The 25157-nt window shown below is 43.4% G+C and overlaps 2 protein-coding genes across 2 annotated transcripts in view; one reads left to right on the forward strand and one right to left on the reverse strand.

Annotated features, from left to right (window-relative positions):
- Window positions 1-8254, reverse strand: part of LOC109902146 (four and a half LIM domains protein 3) — a 54568-nt gene extending 46314 nt beyond the window's left edge. The window contains exon 1 of the mRNA XM_020498256.2: window positions 7919-8254. Coding sequence (XP_020353845.1) covers window positions 7919-7997 — 79 coding nt within the window. The 5' untranslated portion in view covers window positions 7998-8254. The remainder of the gene's footprint in view (window positions 1-7918) is intronic.
- Window positions 8255-19136: 10882 nt separating this feature from the next.
- On the forward strand, window positions 19137-24582 carry LOC109902145 (probable U3 small nucleolar RNA-associated protein 11). Its single transcript, XM_020498255.2, has 8 exons — window positions 19137-19366; window positions 19600-19661; window positions 19809-19911; window positions 20318-20440; window positions 21775-21868; window positions 23308-23438; window positions 23708-23818; window positions 24219-24582. The coding sequence occupies exons 1-8, from the start codon at window positions 19307-19309 to the stop codon at window positions 24300-24302; spliced, it is 768 nt and encodes a 255-aa protein (XP_020353844.1). The 5' UTR covers window positions 19137-19306; the 3' UTR covers window positions 24303-24582.
- Window positions 24583-25157: the final 575 nt, after the last annotated feature.

The raw sequence follows: 25157 nt of genomic DNA on the forward strand, positions 1-25157 counted from the left end.
AGATAAGTGTTTCCAGTTTCAGAGATTTTTGTAGTTCGTTCCAGTCATTGGCAGCAGAGAACTGGAAGGAGAGGCGGCCAAAGAAATAATTGGTTTTGGGGGTGACTAGAGAGATATACCTGCTGGAGCGTGTGCTACAGGTGGGAGATGGTATGGTGACCAGCGAGCTGAGCTAAGGGGGGACTTTACCTAGCAGGGTCTTGTAGATGACATGGAGCCAGTGGGTTTGGCGACGAGTATGAAGCGAGGGCCAACCAACGAGAGCGTACAGGTCGCAATGGTGGGTAGCATATGGGGCTTTGGTGATAAAACGGATTGCACTGTGATAGACTGCATCCAATTTGTTGAGTAGGGTATTGGAGGCTATTTTGTAAATGACATCGCCAAAGTCGAGGATTGGTAGGATGGTCAGTTTTACAAGGGTATGTTTGGCAGCATGTGTGAAGGATGCTTTGTTGCGAAATAGGAAGCCAATTCTAGATTTAACTTTGGATTGGAGATGTTTGATATGGGTCTGGAAGGAGAGTTTACAGTCTAACCAGACACCTAAGTATTTGTTGTTGTCCACGTATTCTAAGTCAGAGCCGTCCAGAGTAGTGATGTTGGACAGGCGGGTAGGTGCAGGTAGCGATCGGTTGAAGAGCATGCATTTAGTTTTACTTGTACTTAAGAGCAATTGGAGGCCACGGAAGGAGAGTTGTATGGCATTGAAGCTTGCCTGGAGGGTTGTTAACACAGTGTCCAAAGAAGGGCCGGAAGTATACAGAATGGTGTCGTCTGCGTAGAGGTGGATCAGGGACTCACCAGCAGCAAGAGCGACCTCATTGATGTATACAGAGAAGAGAGTCGGTCCAAGAATTGAACCCTGTGGCACCCCCATAGAGACTGCCAGAGGTCCGGACAGCAGACCCTCCGATTTGACACACTGAACTCTATCAGAGAAGTAGTTGGTGAACCAGGAGAGGCAATCATTTGAGAAACCAAGGCTGTCGAGTCTGCCGATGAGGATGTGGTGATTGACAGAGTCGAAAGCCTTGGCCAGATCAATGAATACGGCTGCACAGTAATGTTTCTTATCGATGGCGGTTAAGATATCGTTTAGGACCTTGAGCGTGGCTGAGGTGCACCCATGACCAGCTCTGAAACCAGATTGCATAGCAGAGAAGGTATGGTGAGATTCAAAATGGTCGGTAATCTGTTTGTTGACTTGGCTTTCGAAGACCTTAGAAAGGCATGGTAGGATAGATATAGGTCTGTAGCAGTTTGGGTCAAGAGTGTCCCCCCCCTTTGAAGAGGGGGATGACCGCAGCTGCTTTCCAATCTTTGGGAATCTCAGACGACACGAAAGAGAGGTTGAACAGGCTAGTAATAGGGGTGGCAACAATTGCGGCAGATAATTTTAGAAAGAAAGGGTCCAGATTGTCTAGCCCGGCTGATTTGTAGGGGTCCAGATTTTGCAGCTCTTTCAGAACATCAGCTGAATGGATTTGGGAGAAGGAGAAATGGGGAAGGCTTGGGCGAGTTGCTGTTGGGGCTGCAGTGCTGTTGTCCGGGGTAGGAGTAGCCAGGTGGAAAGCATGGCCAGCCGTAGGAAAATGCTTATTGAAATTCTCAATTATGGTGGATATATCAGTGGTGACAGTGTTTCCTATCTTCAGTGCAGTGGGCAGCTGGGAGGAGGTGTTCTTATTCTCCATGGACTTTACAGTGTCCCAGAACTTTTTTGAGTTAGTGTTGAAGGAAGCAAATTTCTGCTTGAAAAAGCTAGCCTTGGCTTTTCTAACTGCCTGTGTATAATGGTTTCTAGCTTCCCTGAACAGCTGCATATCACGGGGGCTGTTCGATGCTAATGCAGAACGCCATAGGATGTTTTTGTGTTGGTTAAGGGCAGTCAGGTCTGGGGAGAACCAAGGGCTATATCTGTTCCTGGTTCTAAATTTCTTGAATGGGGCATGTTTATTTAAGATGGTTAGGAAGGCTTTTTTTTAATTTTTATATCCAGGCATCCTCTACTGACGGGATGAGATCAATATCCTTCCAGGATACCCCGGCCAGGTCGATTAGAAAGGCCTGCTCGCAGAAGTGTTTCAGGGAGCGTTTTACAGTGATGAGTGGAGGTCGTTTGACCGCTGACCCATTACGGATGCAGGCAATGAGGCAGTGATCGCTGAGATCTTGGTTGAAGACAGCAGAGGTGTATTTAGAGGGGAAGTTGGTTAGGATGATATCTATGAGGGTGCCCGTGTTTAAGGCTTTGGAGAGGTACCTGGTAGGTTCATTGATAATTTGTGTGAGATTGAGGGCATCAAGTTTAGATTGTAGAATGGCTGGGGTGATAAGCATGTTCCAGTTTAGGTCGCCTAGCAGCATGAACTCTGAAGATAGATGGGGGGCAATCAGTTCACATATGGTGTCCAGAGCACAGCTGGGGGCAGAGGGTGGTCTATAGCAGGCGGCAACGGTGAGAGACTTGTTTTTAGAGAGGTGGATTTTTAAAAGTAGAAGTTCAAATTGTTTGGGTACAGACCTGGATAGTAGGACAGAACTCTGCAGGCTATCTTTGCAGTAGATTGCAACACCGCCCCCTTTGGCAGTTCTATCTTGTCTGAAAATGTTGTAGTTTGGAATTAAAATTTCTGCATTTTTGGTGGTCTTCCTAAGCCAGGATTCAGACACAGCTAGAACATCCGGGTTGGCAGAGTGTGCTAAAGCAGTGAATAGAACAAACTTAGGGAGGAGGCTTCTAATGTTAACATGCATGAAACCAAGGCTATTACGGTTACAGAAGTCGTCAAAAGAGAGCGCCTGGGGAATAGGAGTGGAGCTAGGCACTGCAGGGCCTGGATTCACCTCTACATCGCCAGAGGAACATAGGAGGAGTAGAATAAGGGTACGGCTAAAAGCTATGAGAATTGGTCGTCTAGAACGTCTGGAACATAGAGTAAAAGGAGGTTTCTGGGGGCGATAAATAAAGTAGTCAAAAGTTTAGTATTTGGTTCCATATTCCTAGCACGCCATGACTGCATCAAGTTTGTGGCTACAAACAGTTTCTTTTTCAGATTATATTGTGCCCAAGAGAAATGAAATGGTAAATAATGTAGTGTATCATTTAAGTTACATAGGTAGGGCCCTATAAAAAAAAATCTGTCAAATCTTATGCCTGATTAAGTTAGTCCCCCCCCCCCCAAAAAATGTTTATTTTCCAGGTTTCAGTTTTTCTCTGCTTTTTGCTCTCAAAATCACACCTTTGCAATAGAAAACAAAATTGGATGTTCTAAGTCCACAACAATGCTTAAACCATATCAGGAGACAACTTGGGGTCTGGAAAAATCTAAGACAATTTCATTTTTTGGGTGTAGTTACCCTTTAAATTGAACTGTGCACCATCCTGAGACCATTTGGTTAGCAATGTTTCTGTAATGATCATGTGATTGCAGATTTTACAAAACAAATGGCCACTGGATTGATACAAACAATCATGTTAACATTCTGCCAGGTAGGCATAGGCTACTTTGTAGTTAACATTTAATTGAGAAGGTTTTTGGGAACCTTTCCATCTACCAGAAGAGGTTGTCTTACATTAGCATCATCGCTAACGGCTACACAAAGTGGTAGACAAATGCGCAAATTCAGACAGGGGAATTCCTGTGCCGTTGCCTCTTCAGACAGCTTACAGGAAAATATGATTAACTGATGCATTTTGTTCATGTCTTGTGATAATCTTTGGCATATTAATGCATTTAGTTGATTTCCTATGGTCAATAAATGTTTTCATATTGTTGAATTCCGTTTTAAAATGTCTGGATTCTGTGATTCCGTCCGCATTCTCCGCAACACTGATTTTATAGGACCCTAGAGAGGGTCAAAGATCATACCCCGTAGACACGCTAACCTCCCCTGTTATTGGTAATGTGAGAGGTTAGCATGTCTTGGGGGTATGACCTTGGACTTTCATAAGTGACAATGTGATGCTACAGAAAAATGAAGAGCATCAATGTCGAAAGTAATCCAATTCTCATCTAATCTAATTTTATAAATCAAATGTAATTTAGCATAGAGCAAAGACAAGGATTACTATTATTTCTATCCATGTTTATGAAACAAGCGTTGTATTTGATCTAATAAATGAAGGTTTTTGCATAAGATTTACAGTGGTAAGACACTTATTTCCATCCTTGTTTATGAAATCAATAGCTTATTTTCTTATTTAAAATAATGTATGAGATCTTTTAGAAGACATACTTTTGGTATTATAGTGCATATGGACACATGCTTGTAGAACATCTCTTTCCAAAATCATGGGCATTAATATGGAGCTGATGCCCCCTTTGATGCTATTATAGCCTCCACTCTTATGGAAGGCTTTCCACTAGATGTTGGAACATTGCTGCGGGGACTTTCTTCCATTCAGCCACAAGAGCGTTAGTGAGGTTGGGCACTGATGTTGGGCGATTAGGACTGGCTCGCAGTCGGTGTTCCAATTCACCCAAAGGTGTTTGATGGGGTTTAGGTAAGGGCTCTGTGCAGGCCAGTATTTGTATTTGCAGGCCAGTCAAGTTCTTCAACACCGATCTCAACAAACCATTTCTGTATTGACCTCGCTTTGTGAATGGAGGCATGGTCATGCTGAACCAGGAAAGGGCCTTCCCCAAACTGTTGCCACACAGTTGGAAGCACAGAATTGTCTAGCATGTCATTGTATGCTGTAGCGTTAAGATTTCCCTTCATTGGAACTATGAACACCAAGCTCGAACCATGAAAAACAGCCCCAGACCATTATTCCTCCTTTACCAAACTTTACATTTGGCACTATACAGTCGGGCAGGTAGTGTTCTTCTGGCAGATGGTGAAGCGTGATTCATCACTCCAGAGGACACGTTTCCATAGCTAAAGTCCAATGGCGGCAAGCTTTACACCACTCTAGCAGACGCTTGGCATTGCACATGGTGATCTTAGGCTTGTGTGGGGCTGCTTGGCGATGGAAACCCCTTTCATGATGCTCCCAACTAACAGTTCTTGTGCTGACGTTGCGTCCAGAGGCAGTTTGGAACTTGGTAGGGAGTGCTGCAAACGCGCTTCAGCACTCAGCGGTCCCATTCTGTGAGCTTGTGTGGCCTACCACTTCGCAGCTGAGCCATTGTTGCTCCTAGACATTTCCACGTCACAATAACAGCACCTAATGTTGACCGGGGCAGCTCTAGCAGGGCAGAAATTTGACGAACTGACTCGTTGGAAAGGTGGCATCCTATGACAGCACCACGTTGAAAGTCAATCAGCTCTTCAGTAAGGCCATTCTACTGCCAATGATTGTCCAAAAAGATTACATGGCTGTGTGCTCGATTTTATACTCCGGTCAGCAACGGGTATGGCAGAAATAGCCACTAATTTGAAGGGGTGTCCACATACACTATATACACAAAAGTAATTGGAATGGTGCCGATTTATAAATTAGCTTGAGCATCTGTTATATTGTACCAACACACCCAGAAGAGAGGCTCCTTCAAAGAACACTGTAGTTTGTCAGAGGTGCGTTCCTCAGCTAAGGCAAGGTGACGCAACAACAAATGTGGGAACTCTGCCGGTTTGCACTTGGTTCATAGCCCAAAAAAAGTATACCTAGGGGCCAACCTAAATGATGCCACCGACGGAAGAAGAGTCACCGCCTGCGTCGGCGAAAGGGCAGTGAATTGAGCAGCGCTGTAGTTGGTCTCCCATCGCCTAGCTCACGCAGCAATGCTGCTAAATGAACAATGTTTGGAGGGAAAGAGGCCGGGCACTGAGAGTTAAACAAATGTTTGCCATCTACATGGGTGACGTGAATTGCAGGCTATTGCCACTGCCATGTCTGCGCTTTAGGTAGAATCCACATTAGCCTAGCCATTAGCCAAACAAAGAAAAACATATTTCAATGTGCATCCAGGTATACTTATGTGGGTGAGTCAACTTATTTTTAAATGACATTATTTCATATTATTTAATACAGGTTATTAACAAAGTGTGCGCCACTTGAAGTAGAAATTGAAAATAAAATGATTACATGAAACAAACTACAGGAAATGGGTTAACTGCTAAACAACTGCAGTAATGGATGCTTTGGTTGTCAACAGCCTTGTGGCTATTGTAGTCTTTTAAGTTTGGGACAACAGGGATCTCTAAAGTTGTCCCAGGTGAAACAGGAGGCCTGGTAACACAGCTATTTTAAGGGTATGATCTATCTTCCCTTTCTCGCCCAATGTAACACGTGTGAAACGGCAACAGATCAGTCAGAAACATGACTCGGGTTGCAAAATTCCCAGATTTTCCTGCTTAGTCCATACTGATTCCAGAAGTGTTCTAACCAAGAACTGCTCAGCCTTGGGGACTGACCACCGAGTCAATGAGGAGATAGCTAGCTACCGCCATCAGTGCCAGGATGCCCCAGGCATGCCAGTCCTGATGACAGCCTCGGGGTACGACATGTAGCACGAAAGCCAGGGAAAAACAGAGGGTGGTAAGTATTCCATGGCTCCGTCTCAAATGGCACCCTATTCCCTACATAGTGCACTACATTGGACCAGAGCCATATGGGGCCCTATGTGTTGCAGTTTCTGTAGGGAATCAGAAGAGGTTGGTGGCACGTTAATTGGGGTGGGCAGGTTTGTGGTAATGGCTGGAACAGAATCAGTTGAATGGGATCAAACATGGTTTCCATGTGTTTGATGCCATTCCATTTGCTCCTTTCCACCCATTATTATGAGCCGTCCTCCCCTCAGCAGCCTCCACTGTGGGGAATAGGGCTCCATTTGGGATGCAGCCCCATCTGTGGGCACTGGACATGCCAGCACTCCCTGTGACAAGAATAGTCCCTTTTTCCCTGCAATCGTTCCCTCTCTTCTCCATTCATGGCTCCGTCTGTCTTCAGTCCCAGTTATCACGGTGTGTAATTACTGAAGGTGCTAAGTGGCAAGAATGTTCATATTCCCTCAGTGCAACTGGAGCATGTTCAGGGACACTACAAAGTCTAGAGAACCTCCAATTATCTCAGCACTTCTATACCCTTGTATAGAAGACATGGTTAAATACTGAGTTAGTAGACAAAACAATATGCAGACATTAAATATCTCTCCAACCAACTGAGACTTGCAGAAATCCACGAATGAAGTGATATAGCCTGCTAGGTCACCTTCCCTACTATACTTATAAGGACATAATTGGAGTGGTTTAGGTGGGAGCTATTGACCATTTGTTGCTTTAGAAATGTGGAAAGTAGAAACGTCATATGGAAATTGACATATCATTAGGCACAAGATCCCATTCCGAGGCTCTTATGCTTGACGTGAGACAACAAAAGCGTACATGCTGTTATGGAATTACTTTATAACTCCCGTTGTTCCATTGTCCAGTAGAAAGTTTAGTTTATAAGTATAGTCTAGTCTCAATTTCCAGTTGTTCTCAGGTTACTTAGTCTCATTAGTATAATATGGACAAAACTGCTACAAAGTAGGCTATTTCTAAATTGTCGGATATTCCTTTCTTCCTGTCCTGACATGCATTATATGCATTGTTGTATCTATCCTTCATTCATTCATTCATTCAGAATCCGGGAGCACTGCTTAACTTCTTTTCTGCCTCACATTGCAAATGAAAAGTTCAAAACTGAAAAGTTCAAATTAAACGTATTTCCTTCAATAAATGCATAGTATGCCTACATTACTGACATCTGGCTAAAATGCGCAATGAATGGGACGACTCAAAAATAGCACAATAGAATGATTAAAAAGAAAGAATGGTTTTCATCAGTATATCCATGTGCAAAGAATAAGAAACGTGTGTGTAGGCCTACTCTAGAGTTTACGTAGGTCTACCTAAGAACAGTGGAGATATGATGGCGAAAAGTTTGCAATTCACTATTCAAGGTAGAATGGGTGATCGCGCTTACCAGACGTTATATCTGCTGTTGAATGCACCTTTGCGACTTGACAATCGAAGCCCACCTCTCGCGCTGTGTCACCAGACATTCAAACGATGTGAATTTCTGCCGGTCGCTACTCCAGTGGCAGATTATTATACTGTACAATTTTTCCCGTTCCTTTTTCACTGCAGTCTACTCAGACCTCTAACTGTACAATGTTGAAGTGTGACACAGTTCACCGGCTCTACTGTCTATGAGGAAGTTGATGGTGAGTCACAAGACCCCGCCCCGATATTGGAGAAAAATCTCCTCCCTCTGACTTCGAACCTTCGGACTGTGCTGTGCTTTGGTCATGTAGGCCAGGGATGGGGAAACTGGCAGCCCCCCTTTTGTAGGCCCGCGATGAATTCCCCTCCAAAAGTCGGGGTCTCAATTTACTGTTGAGAGTAAGAATAGTAGAATACACAAGGTGCAATTTCTAAATTGGGTTGTGCCTCAGTAGTTTTTCTATTGTTATGTCAGTCACTGACAGTCACTCAATTAGCCCTAACAAAGTATATTCACACTTTACACAGATGCAAGTTCTCCCAAAAATATCTTAATGGAAATTGTGATTTGATTGCAATCTAGGCTACAGCTGATATAATTATTTTGCTAGACACACATAACAGGTAGGTGGGGATAACAGACAACAAGTAGGCCTAGCTTACACACAACACTGACAAACAAACCTGCACAACAATATGGACAGTAAGCCTACTACTGTATAGTTTTGTGCTATGGGCTTGAATTGCCATTGCGTAGAGTTCATCCAATGTTGTCAACAAGTGCATAATAGGCCCTCTGGGATTGGTATTGCTTTCAATTCCTTTGGTCATTCTTTCATTATGTTTTTTCCTGTTGTAAGTTTATTGATAGCTTTTACACGTGTTAAACTGAAACCTATATGTGTGTATGTATGTGTGTGTGTGTGCGACCAGAATCAGTACTTTCTCCTATTTTCCCAAAACTGCACAGCTGTTCTTTCTCTTAACTCAGGCATGATCTATCTGGCGCACTTTGCCCCAATATGGGTAATGATCTCACTTCCTGTTTCATACGATTTGTCTTCTGTTCCCCTCTTTTTTTCATTTGTCTCATCTTGTCTATATGAGTCAACAAGAGGGAGCGTTCTCAATATAAATGTCAACAGCTGTATGTCCTTGGGGTAGAAATTGGGCCAGTATGCAAAACATGTCTCTGGCTTTTTAGATCATAATGAATAACATTATAAGGACATGACGTTACCTGATCCTAGATCAGGCACTTATATAAAAGAATATATATACACTCCCAGGAATAGAGGAGAGGTTAATCCAAGTGTTTCATCAGCAAGCTGTGCTGAGCCTGTAGAACATGATGTTGACACATGCATCACCCTGCACCATGGTATTGTTCTGGTCTGAACTGGTGTGTTTTGACCGTCACATTTTATTTAGACTACACAGAGACAAGTGCCAAGGCTAGCTCTAGCAGATCGCCATTTCACATGGTTCTGCACTCAGTCCAAACACATTTTACATAACTAGGCATGAGTGCCAACTGGGTGCCAACGGTGCCAGTTCACTGAGGACTTGGTCAAGAAAAAGATGGGATGTGATAAAATAAATCTATGGTTTTCAAATTATAATTTAAAAAGGGAACAAGGAAATAGTTTTGAGCACTGCTTGGATTATTCTTAAAAGCAACTTTAAAAAAAAGTGTTTTGAGTGCTGCCTCGAGATCATCAATGTACATAGATGGAAAACAAGATAGGGTCATTTGGAAAAGTAAATGGGTGGATATGGTCTTGACATTGAAGCAGGGTCCTTACCAAGAGTGTGCATGTTACCGTTAGATTAGGTATACTGTATTTGATGGGATAAAGAACACACGCATGTGATGTCAAATTTCAAATCAAATCAAAATCAAATGTATTTATATAGCCCTTCGTACATCAGCTGATATCTCAAAGTGCTGTACAGAAACCCAGCCTAAAACCCCAAACAGCAAGCAATGCAGGTATAGAAGCACCTTGCTTTTGATGTGAACCATATTAGAACCCCTATTTTATATTTTACAACCTGCATCATGGGTTGCGAAACATTAGGGAAAAAACTATTGTGTCACATTTCTTAAAAGGATGAGGGAGGGTTGATAAGCAAGGATTCTTCACATGTTTCCTAAGACATGTGAGACTCCTCCGTCTTCACGGTTCAAAGGCAAGACAATTGAAAGAGTGTGTCTCTGATACTGTCAGGACCTCTCAACACCTCACTCCCCTAATTATAAATTCTTATTTTACACACCTCGGTGGAAGCCTGTCAGTCCTGCACAACAAATTAGAGAATCGAAGCTGCTCTATTCACACAGGGAAAAAAGTTATCTTCTTCCCAGAGATGTTGAGAAATGTTGAGATCCATATTGTACCCCAACACAGAACAACTCTCTGTCTCAATTTTGGAAAAGAAGCACAGAGTTTAATTGAAGCCCTATGACTCTAGAGATATGAGTATGATACATTTCCTGATGGGGGGGGGGGGGGGGGATTACCCGTGCTGATGGGAAAAATATGGAGTGAGTTGGCATTCGGAGGCTGGCATTTATTTCAGGTACCACCTATTGTACAGCCATTGTGCCCTTGAGCAAGGTATTATCCCCCAAACTGCTCCAGGGGTGTTGCTTTGCAGCTGACCCTGTTCTGCACCCAGCCTGTCGTGTGTGTGTGTGTGTGTGTGTGTGTGGTGTCGGGTTGGGAACCGTCACAGCAAAAATAACACGAGTGCCAATTTTCCACCAGAGTCCAGTAATGTCAGGACACATTTTGACCTTTGATTTAGATTTAGAGTTTTAGATTCAATTTAGAATCAGATTTGGATGCGGTTCGGAATACAACCTGGTATGACCTGTTATGAGTTCAGCCAGGTGACTGTCATGTAATATATGTGCCATTGGCACAAAAAAGAAATGTTCATTTCTGAAGGGTGTTGTCGCATCTGCCAAGAGAGTTAGCCATAATGGGTCACCGTAGGCTAGAGTAGCTATCTATAGACCATGTCTAAGACCACGTATTTTTGACCACGTCTAAGAAGTGGTAGTTGCTTGTCCAAATGCAATATCCAATTGGTTGCTTGTCCAAAAATGAAATGTAGAAGACAATAAGAGAATCCTAGGCCTAAAGCTCACAGCTGCTTGAGCTGAAGCTTGAGATGAACTGTCTTTACCTCAGGATTGCAGACATATTTTGGAGACTTACAACACCCAACACCCACCACCCAATCTACCTCACTCTACCTCACTCTACCTCACTCTACCTCACTCTACCTCACTCTGAGGCTCCATAATAAAACAGGTAATCCACTAACATACACCACAACCTCAAGCAGAGAAATTAAGCAGCAGACATAACAGTTCATTGTAGATGATTTACGTTTTTATAGGACTTTGTGGTTGGAGAGTGAGGGTGGGAATCAGGTCCAGGGGTGCACTTACTGTTGCTGGCTCTCGAGGAACAGCGGGGGGAGATGGGAAGAAAAGACAGGAAGAATGTTATGTCTCGCACTATATGTCTTAGAGGCTGGGCCTCATCATAGAAATGTAATGTAATTGTACTGGAAATATACTGTGGTCTTGGTCGGGGGACTAAAATGTTAAACTCCTAACCTGGTCCCATATCTGTTTGGGCTGTTTGTCAACTTCTATGGCCATTGTCACGCCAATGACCATAGGAATTAGACAGACAGCACAAACAGATCTAGAACCACACGCGGGAACTCCTTTCGGGGACTTTTCTGACAGGGTCGGCCTGTTGTAAAAAAGGCCCTGCAATGGTAAGGGCCAGCGGAGACAGGACCAGAGTCCTGAACTCAGCCACTGTCCAGCAGGCTTATTTCACTGCTGTTATTTTTATGGGGTCATATTAAAAACCAAACAGGCCATAGATCTGGATTATTTTTAACTTATTTTGTACATAATGTTGCTGCTACCATCACTTATGACCAAAAATAACTTCTGGACATCAGAACTGGGATTACTCACCATTGACTGGAAGAAGCTTTTTCCTTTAACGAGTCCGACGAGAAAGATATATTGCTCTCCTGGGAACAGGCCCAGATCCACGTCATTTGTGTGAAGAAAAGACGAAGGAAAAGAGAACGCAGATCAGGCTGCCTTTTGAGAATCCATAGGAGAGCGAGTAAACTCCCATGGCCATCAATTCTACTTGCTAACATGCAATCATTGGAAAATAAAACGGATGACCTACGATTACAATTAGCCGACCAACGACATTAAGAACTGTAATATCTTATGTTTCACTGAGTCATGGCTGAACGAAGACACAGACAATATAGAGCTGGAGGGATTTTCCATGCACCGGCAGAACAGAGAAGCTAAGTCTGGTAAGACGAGGGGTGGGGGTGTGTGTCTTTTTGTCAATAACAGCTGGTGCTGGTGTCTATTATTAAAGAAGTCTCAAGGTATTGCTTGGCTGATAAGCTGTAGCCCACACTATCTACCAAGAGAGTTCTCATCTATATTATTTGTAGCCATCTATGTACCACCACAGACTGATGCTGGCACTAAGAGCGCACTCAACCAACTCAATAAGGCCATAAGCAAACAAGAAAATGCTCACCCAGAAGCAGCACTCCTAGTGGCCGGGGACTTTAATGCAGACAAACTTAAACCAGTTTTACCTCATTTTTACCAGCATGTCACATGTGCAACCAGAAGAGAAAAAAACTCTAGACCACCTTTAATCCACACACAGAGATGCATACAAACCTCTCCCCAACCCTCATTTGGCAAATCCGACCATAATTCCATCCTCCTGATTCCTACTTACAAGCAAAACTAAAGCAGGAAGTACCAGTGACTCGCTCAATCCGGAAGTGGTCATATGGCGTGGATGCTACGCTACAGGACTCTTTCACTAGCACAGACTGGAATATGTTTCGGGATTCATCCAATGGCATTGAGGAGTATACCACCTCAGTCAATGGCTTCATCAATAAGTGATATGGTTGGGATATGGTACTGTTGTACATATCCCAACCAGAAGCCATGGATTACAGGCAACATTCGCATTGAGTTAAAGGATAGAGCTGCCGCTTTCAAGGAGCGGGACACTAATCCGAAAGGCTATAAGAAATTCCGCTATGCCCTCAGACGAACCATCAAACAAGCAAAGCGTCAATACAGGATGAAGATTGAATCCTACTATGGACTACCTATTACGGACTACAAAGAGAAACCCAGACGCGAGCTGCCCAGTGACACATTTCTACCAGACGAGCTAAATTCCTTTTATACTCGCTTCGAGTCAAGCAACACTGAAGCATGCACGAGAGCACCAGCTGCTCTGGATGACTGTGGGATAACGCTCTCGGTAGCCAATGTGAGCAAGACCTTTAAACAGGTCAACATTCACAAAGCTGCCGGGCCAGATGGATTACCAGGACGTGCACTCAAAGCATGAACGGACCAACTGACAAGTGTCTTCACTGACATTTTCAACCTCTCCCTGACTGAGTCTATAATATGTACATGTTTCAAGCAGACCACCATAGTCCCTGTGCCCAAGGAAGCGAAGGTAACCTGTCTAAATGAATACCTCCCCGTAGCACTCACGTAGGTAGCCATGAAGTGCTTTGAAAGGCTGGTCATGGCTCACATCAACAGCATCCTCCCAGACACCCTAGACCCACTCCAATTCGCATACCGCCCCAACAGATCCACAGGTGACTCAATCTCAATCGCACTCCACACTGCCCTTTCCCACCAGGACAAAAGGAACACCTATGTGAGAATGCTGTTCATTGACTACAGCTCAGCGTTCAACACCATAGTGCCCATGAAGCTCATCACTAAGCTAAGGACCCTGGGACTAAACACCTCCCTCTATAACTGGAATCTGGACTTCCTGACAGGCCGCCCCCAGGTGGTAAGGGTAGGCAACAACACGCCCCTCAGGGATGTGTACTTAGTCCCCCCCTGTCCTACCTGTTCACCCACTACTGCGTGGCCGAACACAACTCCATCACCATCATTAAGTTTGCTGATGACACAACAGTGGTAAGCCTGATCACCGACAACGATCAGACAGCCTATAGGGAGGAGGTCAGAGAACTGGCAGTGTGGTGCCAGGACAACAACATCTCCCTCAATGTGAGCAAGACAAAGGAGCTGATCCTGGACTACAGGGAAAGGCGGGCCAAACAGGCCCCCATTAACATCAACGGAGCTGTAGTGGAGCGGGTCGAGAGTTTCATGTTCCTTGTTGTCCACATCACCAATGATTTATTATGGTCCAAACACACCGAGACAGTCGTGAAGACAGCACGACAAAACCTTTTCCCCCTCAGGAGACTGAAAAGATTTGGCATGGGTCGATCCCCACATCCTCAAAAAGTTCTACAGCTGCACCATCGAGAGCATCCTGACCAGTTGCATCACCGCCTGGTATGGCAACTACTCGCCATCTGACCGTAAGGCGCTACAGAGGGTAATGTGTACGGCCCAGTACATCACTGGAGCCAAGCTTCCTGCAATCCAAGACCTATATAATTGGCGATGTCAGAGGAAAGCCCATAGAATTGTTAGAGACTCCAGTCACCCAAGTCATAGACTGTTTTCTCTGCTACCACACGGCAACGGTACCGGAGTGCCAAGTCTAGGACCAAAAAGCTCCTTAACAGCTTCTACCCCCAAGCCATAACACTACTGAAAAATGATTCAAATGGCCACAGGACTATTACATTGCCCCCCACCTCCATTTCTTTTGTACACTGCTGCTACTCGCTGTTTATTATCTATGCAAAGTCACTTCACCCCTACCTACATGTACAAATTACCTCTAACCTGTACCCCCGCACACTGACTCGGTACCGGTACCCCCTGTATAAAGCCTTGTTATTGTTATGTTATTGTGTTACTTTTTATAATTTTTTACTTTAGTTTATTTGGTAAATATTTTCTTAAGTCTTCTTGAACTGCACTGTTGGATAAATCTAGTTAGGGATAGGCGGGACGCAAATGTCTCAACTGGCCAATTGCCAGGGGAAATGCAGAGCGCCAGATTCAAATAAAATACTATAAAATTCAAACTTTCATTAAATCACACATGTAAGATACTCAATTAAAACTACACTTGTTGTGAATCCAGCCAACATGTCCGATTTTAAAAATGCTTTTCGGCGAAAGCATAAGAAGCTATTATCTGATGATAGCACCAGCAGTAAACAAAGGGGTTAGCATATTTCAACCCTGCAGGCGCTACACAAAACGCTGAAATAAAATATAAAACATGCATTACCTTTGACGAGCTTCTTTTGTTGGCACTCCAATATGTCCCATAAACATCACAATTGGTACTTTTGTTTGATTAAGGGCTTGTTAGTAAGCATTTCACGGTAAGGTCTACAATTGTTGTATTCGGCGCATGTGACAAAAAGTTTGATTTGACTTGATCTGCCACCATAAGGGTATTTCGAAATCCCTGACCCTTGGCGAATGCTCTTGTCCTCCCACTCTAGGATCCACTTGTTATGACTCACAATCTTCATTCTACTATTTACCCCTTACAATAATTCAACAGGCATTTGGGCTTGTAGTGCTGATTAGTCTAAATCTACGCAGACATTATTTAACCCTTAAATCCTAAAGTGCTGTCTGTGTTCTGGTAATTAGACTCATGTTAGTGGACTAGTATATCACAGTGGCCCCGAGGCAGACCCCAAACAGTAGGGTCATTAGAGATGAAAATGAAGAACAAGTGAGTGACATAAAGTGGAAACACTGAACCCATTCAGTGGTTTCTTCATCACCCGCAGAATATTCTGCTCGCTGGGCAAATCTCACACATATTAAACACATTCTTTGTGGTCAAGTGGTCATGGGGGATAGAGCACAGATAGTGCAAACCCTGAAAAAAAGATGGTTTGTGGAATAGTGGAATATCCCTCTTCCTTCTTGAGCTTTTTCCATAGCATTCCCAAAGTGAGATTCTACATGAGATTAGGGATTGGGGATCTGGTGCCACTGTGGGCTTTGCCTGGTCTCTCCTTTGATTATTGTATCAGGAAGTGGAGCGAGAGAGAGCGGTGTTCCCCAAGGAGGTGTTGTACCCCCTTACCCCCATGTCACTGGGGAGAAGAGCATGCTTTCGATGCCCATGACAGTATATGTAATGTATTAATAATAACTATTTTTGTGCAAGAGAGATGGGGAGTGTGTAATTTCCGACATGGTTATGGTTCAAATCAAATCAAATCAAATTTATTTATATAGCCCTTCGTACATCAGCTGATATCTCAAAGTGCTGTACAGAAACCCAGCCTAAAACCCCAAACAGCAAGCAATGCAGGTGTAGAAGCACGGTGGCTAGGAAAAACTCCCTAGAAAGGCCAATACCTAGGAAGAAACCTAGAGAGGAACCAGGCTATGTGGGGTGGCCAGTCCTCTTCTGGCTGTGCCGGGTGGAGATTATAACAGAACATGGTCAAGATGTTCAATGTTCATAAATGACCAGCATGGTCGAATAATAATAAGGCAGAACAGTTGAAACTAGAGCAGCAGCACAGTCAGGTGGAAGTTGAAACTGGAGCAGCAGCATGGCCAGGTAGACTGGGGACAGCAAGGAGTCATCATGTCAGGTAGTCCTGGGGCATGGTCCTAGGGCTCAGGTCAGTTGAAACTGGAACAGCAGCATGGCCAGGTGGACTGGGGACAGCAAGGAGTCATCATGTCAGGTAGTCCTGGGGCATGGTCCTAGGGCTCAGGTCCTCCGAGAGAGAGAAAGAAAGAGAGAAGGAGAGAATTAGAGAACGCACACTTAGATTCACACAGGACACCGAATAGGACAGGAGAAGTACTCCAGATATAACAAACTGACCCCAGCCCCCCGACACATAAACTACTGCAGCATAAATACTGGAGGCTGAGACAGGAGGGGTCAGGAGACACTGTGGCCCCATCCGAGGACACCCCCGGACAGGGCCAAACACTGTGCGACACTGTGGCCCCACATGTTTGGAAACACCTACTCATTATAGGGTTTATCTTTATTTTTACTATTTTCTACATTGTAGAATAATAGTGAAGACATCAAAACTATAAAAAACTATCAAATAACACAAAGTGTTAAACAAATCAAAATATATTTTATATTTGAGATTCTTCAAAGTAGCCACCCTTTGCCTTGATGGCAGCTTTGCACACTCTTGGCATTCTCTCAACCAGCTTCATGAGGTAGTCACCTGGAATGCATTTCAATTAACAGGTGTGCCTTGTTAAATGTTAATTTGTGGAATTTCTTTGCTTCTTAATGCATTTGAGCCAATCAGTTGTGTTGTGACAAGGTAGGGGTGATATACAAAATAAACTGTTCAGAGGCCTGCGTGAATCAGGCCTTCATGGTTGAATTGCTGCAAAGAAACCATTACCAAAGGATACCAATAGGAAGAAACACAAGCAATGGACATTAGTCTGGTGGAAATCTGTTCTTTGGTCTGATGAGTCCAAATTTTAGATTTTTGGTTCCAACCGCTGTGTCTTTGTGAGATGGAGAGTAGGTGAACAGATGAACTCCTCATGTGTGGTTCCCACCAGGAAGCATGGAGGAGGTGTTATGGTGTGGGGGTGCTATGCGCGTGACACTGTCTGTGATTTATTTAGAATTCAAGGCACACTTAACCAGCATGGTTACCACAGTATTCCGCAGCGATTTTGTCTCACCAGGGGTGATGGTCGAAGGAATGAGCGTTACACCGAGGCCTGTACTCTGGAGCGGGATCAATTTGGAGGTGAAGGGTCCGTCATGGTCTGGGGCGGTGTGTCACATCATCATCAGACTGAGCTTGTTGTCATTGCAGGCAATGTCAACGCTGTGCGTTACAGGGAAGACATCCTCCTCCCTCATGTGGTACCCTTCCTGCAGGCTCATCTTGACATGACCCTCCAGCATGACAATGCCACCAGCCATGCTGCTCGTTCTGTGCGTGATTTCCTGCAAGACAGGAATATCAGTGTTCTGCCATGATCCGAGGGTGAGGACTATGGCCATTCCCCCCAGAAATGTCTGGGAACTTGCAGGTGCCTTGGTGGAAGAGTGGGGTAACATCTCACAGCAAGAACTTGCAAATCTGGTGTAGTCCATGAGGAGGAGATGCACTGCAGTACTTAATGCAGCTGGTGGCCACACCAGATACTGACTGTTACTTTTGATTTTGACCCCCTCTCTGTTCAGGGGTACATTATTCATTTTCTAGTCACATGTCTGTGGAACTTGTTCAGTTTATGTCTCAGTTGTTGAATCTTGTTATGTTCATACAAATATTTACACAAGTTTGCTGAATGTAAGCGCAGTTGACAGTGAGAGGATGTTTCTTTTTTTGCTGAGTTTATTATCTGTTTGTGTTAATCAACTTCTTTGGCAAAAGCAGGTCTTCATTGCGGTGACTTAAGTAATTTGGAGCATCAAAACTGTGGCCAAGACATATAAACTGACTAGCGCAGTGACCTGGGTTTGTTATGGAGCTTTTCCTGGTTCCAAGCCTGGCATTTTGCAGCATGCGACAGAACAGACCAGACTGGACGATCCCAGTTTTGGATGCCGATGATTTAAAAAGTCCATATAAAGATAATGTGGTGATGTGTGCTCAGTGTCTCTGTAGCAGGATGTTGGCATCTGTCTTGGTCTGCTTGAAGAAAGATTGCCAAAATTGATATTTTAAAGCCATAGTAAAACTTTTAACGGAAAACTTTCAACACAGTAAAGGATTTACTGGGCTGAATGGCTAATTTGGTTGTCTTATCGCTGATTTTTAATTTGATTATCCTCACAACAACGAAAGTTAAAGCTACTTTTTAAATTCACACTGAAAAATGACATTAATAACAATATACGCACATAAGCCTGACTCATCGTCATACCTAAATACCTATCACATAGTACCTTCAACATCAGGGCAGGAGTGCCTGGTTAATTTTCAAAATGTGTGTAACAGTGCCATCTACTGTTTAATTGCGAATATTGCATCCGATAATTTCAACAAAAGTTTGATGTTGTCTATTTTGTTGATATGAATAATGACACTAACGGAAATTCGAAACATATATTAATATTTTGTCATCACTCGTTTCACCCACCATAACATCAAGAGAGCTCACTATAATATCATTGGTTTGATTTGTACTACATATAGTTGCCAGCGAAGAGCGAAGAAATAGCGAATCTTCTTAAATGAAAAGTGAAGTAGCGCTTCCTGTATACCCACGTGTTTTACTAAGGGAGAATTTTGAGGCATTTGCATCTTGGCTTTGTAGTTAGTCAGGCAGTTGCTTGTTTTAGGAAGAACTGTCTACTTTATAGATTATTTTACTTTGAAAATCGGAAATATGTCGTCGTTTAGAAAGGCATTGAAATCCCAACAAAAAAATCACAAAGAAAGATCCCAGGTAAGGATGAGATAGTTGTTACGTTAGCTAGCTACTATCGCTAGCTAGCTAACGCGTTAACTTTCCAGGTAGCAATGCTATTGTTTGTACAGCTACCAATGTGTAAAGTATTGATTGGTGGTTGTTGACATGTAGCATTATGTTGCTAACTATTTAATGACAATGTGAATTTGGTTCCTGTTGCCTACTGTAATAACTAACGTTAACTAATCATCTTGAATTTTGTGCCACAGCCTGTTTTCAGAAAACATCTGGGACATCTTGAAAAGAAAAAGGATTACAAACTTCGCGCGGAGTAAGTCAATCTAATTCATGCTTATTCTAGTAACACATATTCACCTTTGCTGAACTGTCACATGACCCACACAGCTAGATATGTGTGGTCCATGTACAGATTTGATTTGGTTGCTGATCTTTATATGCTTTGTTTCGACCTTTTCAGTGACTACCACAAGAAACAGAACACCCTTGCTGCTTTGCAAAAAAAAACCTTGGACAAAAACCCCGATGAGTTCTATTTTAAGATGGTCAGCTCTCAGCTTAAGGTAAGTCATCACTCGTTGGATGTTGCTTAGCCTGGTCCCAGATTTGTGCTGTCTTGTCAACTCCTCTTGTCATTGTCAAGCCAAACACAATGGAGTAAGACCTCAAAGATCTGGGTCCGGGTTGTACAGGAGTAGCCTGGTCCCAGATCTGCTTGTGCACTTGCCAACTCCCATGCTCATTGTTAGGCGTGATAATCAGTTGGCATGATGGCACAAACAGACTGGCACTCGGGCTAATACAATAGCTAGCTTATACGGTCATTTCATGTTTGACTGTCTTACCATGTCCATATTTCATCCTCGCTGGTATAAGAATGAAAGTAAAACATGATAGATTAATGGTTGTGCCATTTCTGCAGTCTGATAATAGAATACCCTCATCTCTGGTCCTCTTGTGTTCTGAAAGGATGGAGTGCATGTGGCAAATAAGGCTAAAGGAACGGAGGAGGAGAATACAGAGGAACAGAGGAAGGTGATGAGGACGCAGGATATCAGATATGTAGAGATGAAGAGAGTGGCTGAGGGCAAGGTAAGAGCTCAGTGTGGTGCCTTTTTAAACTTGAATAAACTGTTCCTTGTGTTCTTGAATGAACTTATTTCCTTTTAGCTGTATGATTAGATAAATTAGTGCGCTGTGAATACCGTAATTTCCGGACTATAAGCCGCTACTTTATTCCCACACTTTGAACCTCGCGGTTTATACAATGACGCGGCTAATTTATGGATTTTTCCCGCTTTCACAAGATTCATGCCGCCAAAAAACTGAGCACCGTCACATAATGTGACGTAAATCGAGCGCGCTCAAACTTCCCATCATTCTGATTACGGTAGTAATTTTGTCACCCTCATCATGGCAAAGACACGGAGAAATGCATATGATGCAGCTTTCAAGTTGAAGGCGATCGATCTGGCTGTTGGAAAAGGAAATAGAGCTGCTGCATGGGAGCTTGGCCTTAATGAGTCGATAAGACTTTCTAAACAGCAGTGTGAGGAACTGACTCAGTGCAAAAAGACAACAAACCTTTCAGAGGGAAGAAAAGCAGATGGCCCAAAGTATTTGCAGCCACTCGACATCAGTGTAAATCGTGCATTTAAGATGGCGCTCCGTGTTCAGTGGGAGGCTTGGATGACAAGTGGGGAGAAATCCTTCACTAAAACGGGCCGCATGCGAAGAGCAACTTATGGTCAAGTCTGCCAGTGGGTCCTGACAGCGTGGAGCATTGTCAAAAAATCCACTATCATCAAACAGGTTTTGAAAGTTTGGACTGCTGCGTGTTGAAGGGGCAGCATGAGCTCAGCGGGGTATTTGCGACAATGAAAACGATCCAACATCGGATGAAGCCATTCTGAGGCTATTCAACTCCGACACCGAAGGAGATGACTTCAGTGGTTTCAGTGCACATGAGGAGGCTTGGTAGGCTACTGTTTAATTTTTGTTACAAGCCGTGTTTCGTTAAAGCCTATTTATTTTTGTTTACAAGCCGTGTTTCGTTTAAAGGCTGTGTAAAGTTCATTTGTTTCAATGTACCGGTAGGCACCTGCGGCTTATAGACATGTGCGGCTTATTTATGTACAAAATACATATTTTTTAAATAATTCAGTGGGTGCGGTTTATATTCGGGTGCGCTTAATAGTCCAGCAATTACGGTATGTACAGTGTGAAATTGTGAGGTGAACCTATGCCAGTCAGCACAAATAAGAGCCTATGAAAAGCAATTGAACAACATCAACTGTTAATTTATCCCGTTGAGTGCAACGTGCAGACTGTTGCTTTCTTGTACTCACTCTGTTAAATCACTGAAGTTGTCAATGGTGGTATACAGTGGTGATGGTGCAGGCTTAAGTGTTTTGAATTGCCCTCAGAGAATCGAGAGGTTGAAATCAGAACTCCATCTCCTGGACGCTGACGGCAAACAGAAAAACGGGCACACCTTCTACTTGGACTCAAAGCAAGAAGGTAGAGGAATACATTAATGCAAACACCAAGCAAAGTACAGTTGAAGTTGGAAGTTTACATACAACTTAGCCAAATACATTTATACTCAGTTTTTCACCATTCCTGACATTTTAACCCTAGTAAAAATTCCCTGTCTTAGGTCAGTTAGGATCACCACTTTATTTTAAGAATGTGAAATGTCAGAATAATAGTAGTGTTTTAATTCTTTCATCACATTCCCAGTGGGTCAGAAGTTTACATACACTCAATTAGTATTTGGTAGCATTGTCTTTAAATTGTTTAACTTGTGTTTAACTTTTTGGGAAGTCTTCCAAAAGCTTCCCACAATAAGTTGGGTGAATTTCAGCCCATTCCTCCTGACAGAGCTGGTGTAACTGAGTCAGGTTTGTAGGCCTCCTTGCTCGCACACACTTTTTCAGATCTGCCCACAAATGTTCTATAGGCTTGAGGTCGGGGCTTTGTGATGGCCACTCCAATACCGTGACCTTGTTGTCCTTAAGCCATTTTGCCACAACTTTGGAAGTATGATGCCATCTATTTTGTGAAGTGCACCAGTCCCTCCTGCAGCAAAGCACCCCCACAAAGTGTGTTCCTCTCTAGGAGACGGAACGCGTCTCCTTCCTGAGCGGTATGACGGCTGCGTGGTGCCATGGTGTTTCTACTTGCATGCTATTGTTTGTACAGATGAATGTGGTACCTTCAGGCATTTGGACATGTCTCCCAAGGATGAACTAGACTTGTGGAGGTCCATCATTTTCTTTCTGAAGTCTTGGCTCTTTTCTGATTTTCCCATGTCAAGCAAAGAGGCACTGAGTTTGAAGGTAGGCCTTGAAATACATCCATAGGTACACCTCCAATTGACTCAAATGATGTCAATTAGCCTCTAAAGCCATGACATAATTTTCTGGAATTTTCCAAGCTGTTTAACTGCACAGTCAACTTAGTGTATGTGAACTTCTGACCCACTGGAATTGTGATACAGTGAATTAATTATAAGTTAAATAATCTGTCTGTAAACAATTGTTGGAAATATTACGTGTGTCGTGCACAAAGTAGATGTCCTAACTGAGTTGCCAAAACTATAGTTTAACAAGTAATTTGTGTAGTTGTTGAAAAATGAGTATGTAAGCTTCCGACTTCAACTGTATATACACACGGGGCAGTGTTATTTTGTAGTATTGTGTTGGATATTTCATACATAAGGACATTAACTCCCACTTTCATCATACGTACAGACGTTCTTCTTGTACACCTAGGAATCAGGGCCCATATTCATAAAGCCTCTAGTAGCTCCGATAAACATGAAATGTCCCCGGGAATCTTTAGAACATTGCTCAGAGATGAGATGGGTGAATCTTTCCTTTAACTGAAGACTGTTTTTAAAGACCATCTGAAACAGACAGAGCCCTCATATCGCCTGGTTTTGTGTTCCACTACAGTAGCAGACTTTGACCTGGCCAGCCACCTGGATACAGCTCCTGAGCTGGTGGATAGAGTGTACAACCGGCCCACCCTCCATACGCTGGAGAGCCAGACCATCCAGGGTGCCGTGGAGCCTCTCGTGATAAAGGTCAGTCGGGACTGCCCCCGTGTAGCCTGATAGCCACACTGATCCTCAGCAATGGGTGCATTCGTTTTAGCTCGCCCAGGGCACCGGGTGGGTCGATTTTGCACATTTCTTTTTAGACCATTCCAGTCTCATTTTAAGGCCTTTTTGTTAGCATAAACTCAGAAGATTTCTCATATTTCTCAATTATGGTGGTGTGTGGTTATTCAACTCTCTACAGAGTATTTCTCTGTTACATGTGTTGATGGTTGCGTATGTTTTCCTCTCTGCAGAAGTTGGCCAGACAGAGGAAGCACCAGTATAAGATCTTGTCCCAGCGGATTGACCGCGAGAAGAAGATGTTTGTCATTGGCCAGAAGATCCAGACACGCAAAGACCTACACGTGAGTAGGAGATGACCGCAAGCCATATAAACTTAATGATTCGTAATGCTTACGTCGGTGGTTGGGAAAGACATGGATTTCCCCATGATAGTTGTATTGATGGGGTATTTCTAGGCGCTTCACATGTTAGAAAGTCCAAAGGTACGTTTCCCCCCTCTGGTGGATAAGTTGTACTTAATTCTAGGCTTTTAAATTGTGTTCTGTTCTAATCCATTCGATTCTATCCACTGTCCCAAAGGAGGCGTCTATTTCTAGAAAGAACAGCCTGCTTGTTAACTATATAGGAGGTTTCTTTGATCCTCGTTGTGCTTGTGTGCGTCTCCCACAGAATACGATGACACACTAAATGATAGAATGTTAGACAGTATTACCATCTCTGTGGTGTCTCCTCTCTGTCCAGGATAAGAACAAGAAGGTGAAGGTGAGCAAAGAGACGGTCAATGCCTCTGCCGTCTACAAGTTTGAAGCTAAGAGAAAGTGCTGAGAAAGGTAAACCTCTTTGAACAGGAAACGCATCATCAACCAGACCTTTCTGTGGCCTGTTATACAATCACCAGTCGGTCTCCATCGGACAGAAATGTGGACTTTGGTTTGCCTAGCGCAATTCATGTGGATATGGACAAGTGAAATGGTAAAAGAATACACTCAATTGTTGTTGGAGGCATAGATGTATCTCTATGATTGCAGCACTGCAGGGTTTTTGTACACATTTATCAAAGGATGTAAGTTTGATTATTGTATGAATAAATTGTTTTGAGACAGATTCCTAAAGCCTCAATCTTGTCTGTCAAACGTCATCTTTATAGGTTCATGTGAGCGTTTATCAATATCATGCTGTTCAGTTATACTACCAGTAGATGGCACTAGTGTACTTTATCAATGGAATGTACTGCCAAAATAATGGAAACACTTGAGTAAATAATATAATAAGGGATGCAAAGTATATTGAAAGCTAGTGCTTCCACACAGGTGTGGTTCCTGATTTTTTTATTAAGCAATTAACATCCCATCAATCTTAAGTTCATGTAAAAAATACTGGGCAGCCTGTTATTCTGGGCATTATTTTGGCTACGATGGCTATGCCCCCATCCACATTGCACAAGTGGTCACTGAATGGTTTGATGAACACACAAACTATGTAGCCCATATGCCATGGCCGCCTCAGTTACCCGTTGAAACACCTTATGGGAGATTCAGGAGCGGCGCCTGGGACTGCGCTTTCCACCTCCATCAACCAAACACAAAATTATAGAAATTCTTGTTGGAAGAGTGGTGTCGCATCCCTCCAATAGAGTTCCAGACACTTGTAGAATCTATGCCACGGTGCATTGAAGCTGTT

Source organism: Oncorhynchus kisutch, linkage group LG13 (assembly GCF_002021735.2).
Source record: "Oncorhynchus kisutch isolate 150728-3 linkage group LG13, Okis_V2, whole genome shotgun sequence".
Taxonomy (NCBI): domain Eukaryota; kingdom Metazoa; phylum Chordata; class Actinopteri; order Salmoniformes; family Salmonidae; genus Oncorhynchus; species Oncorhynchus kisutch.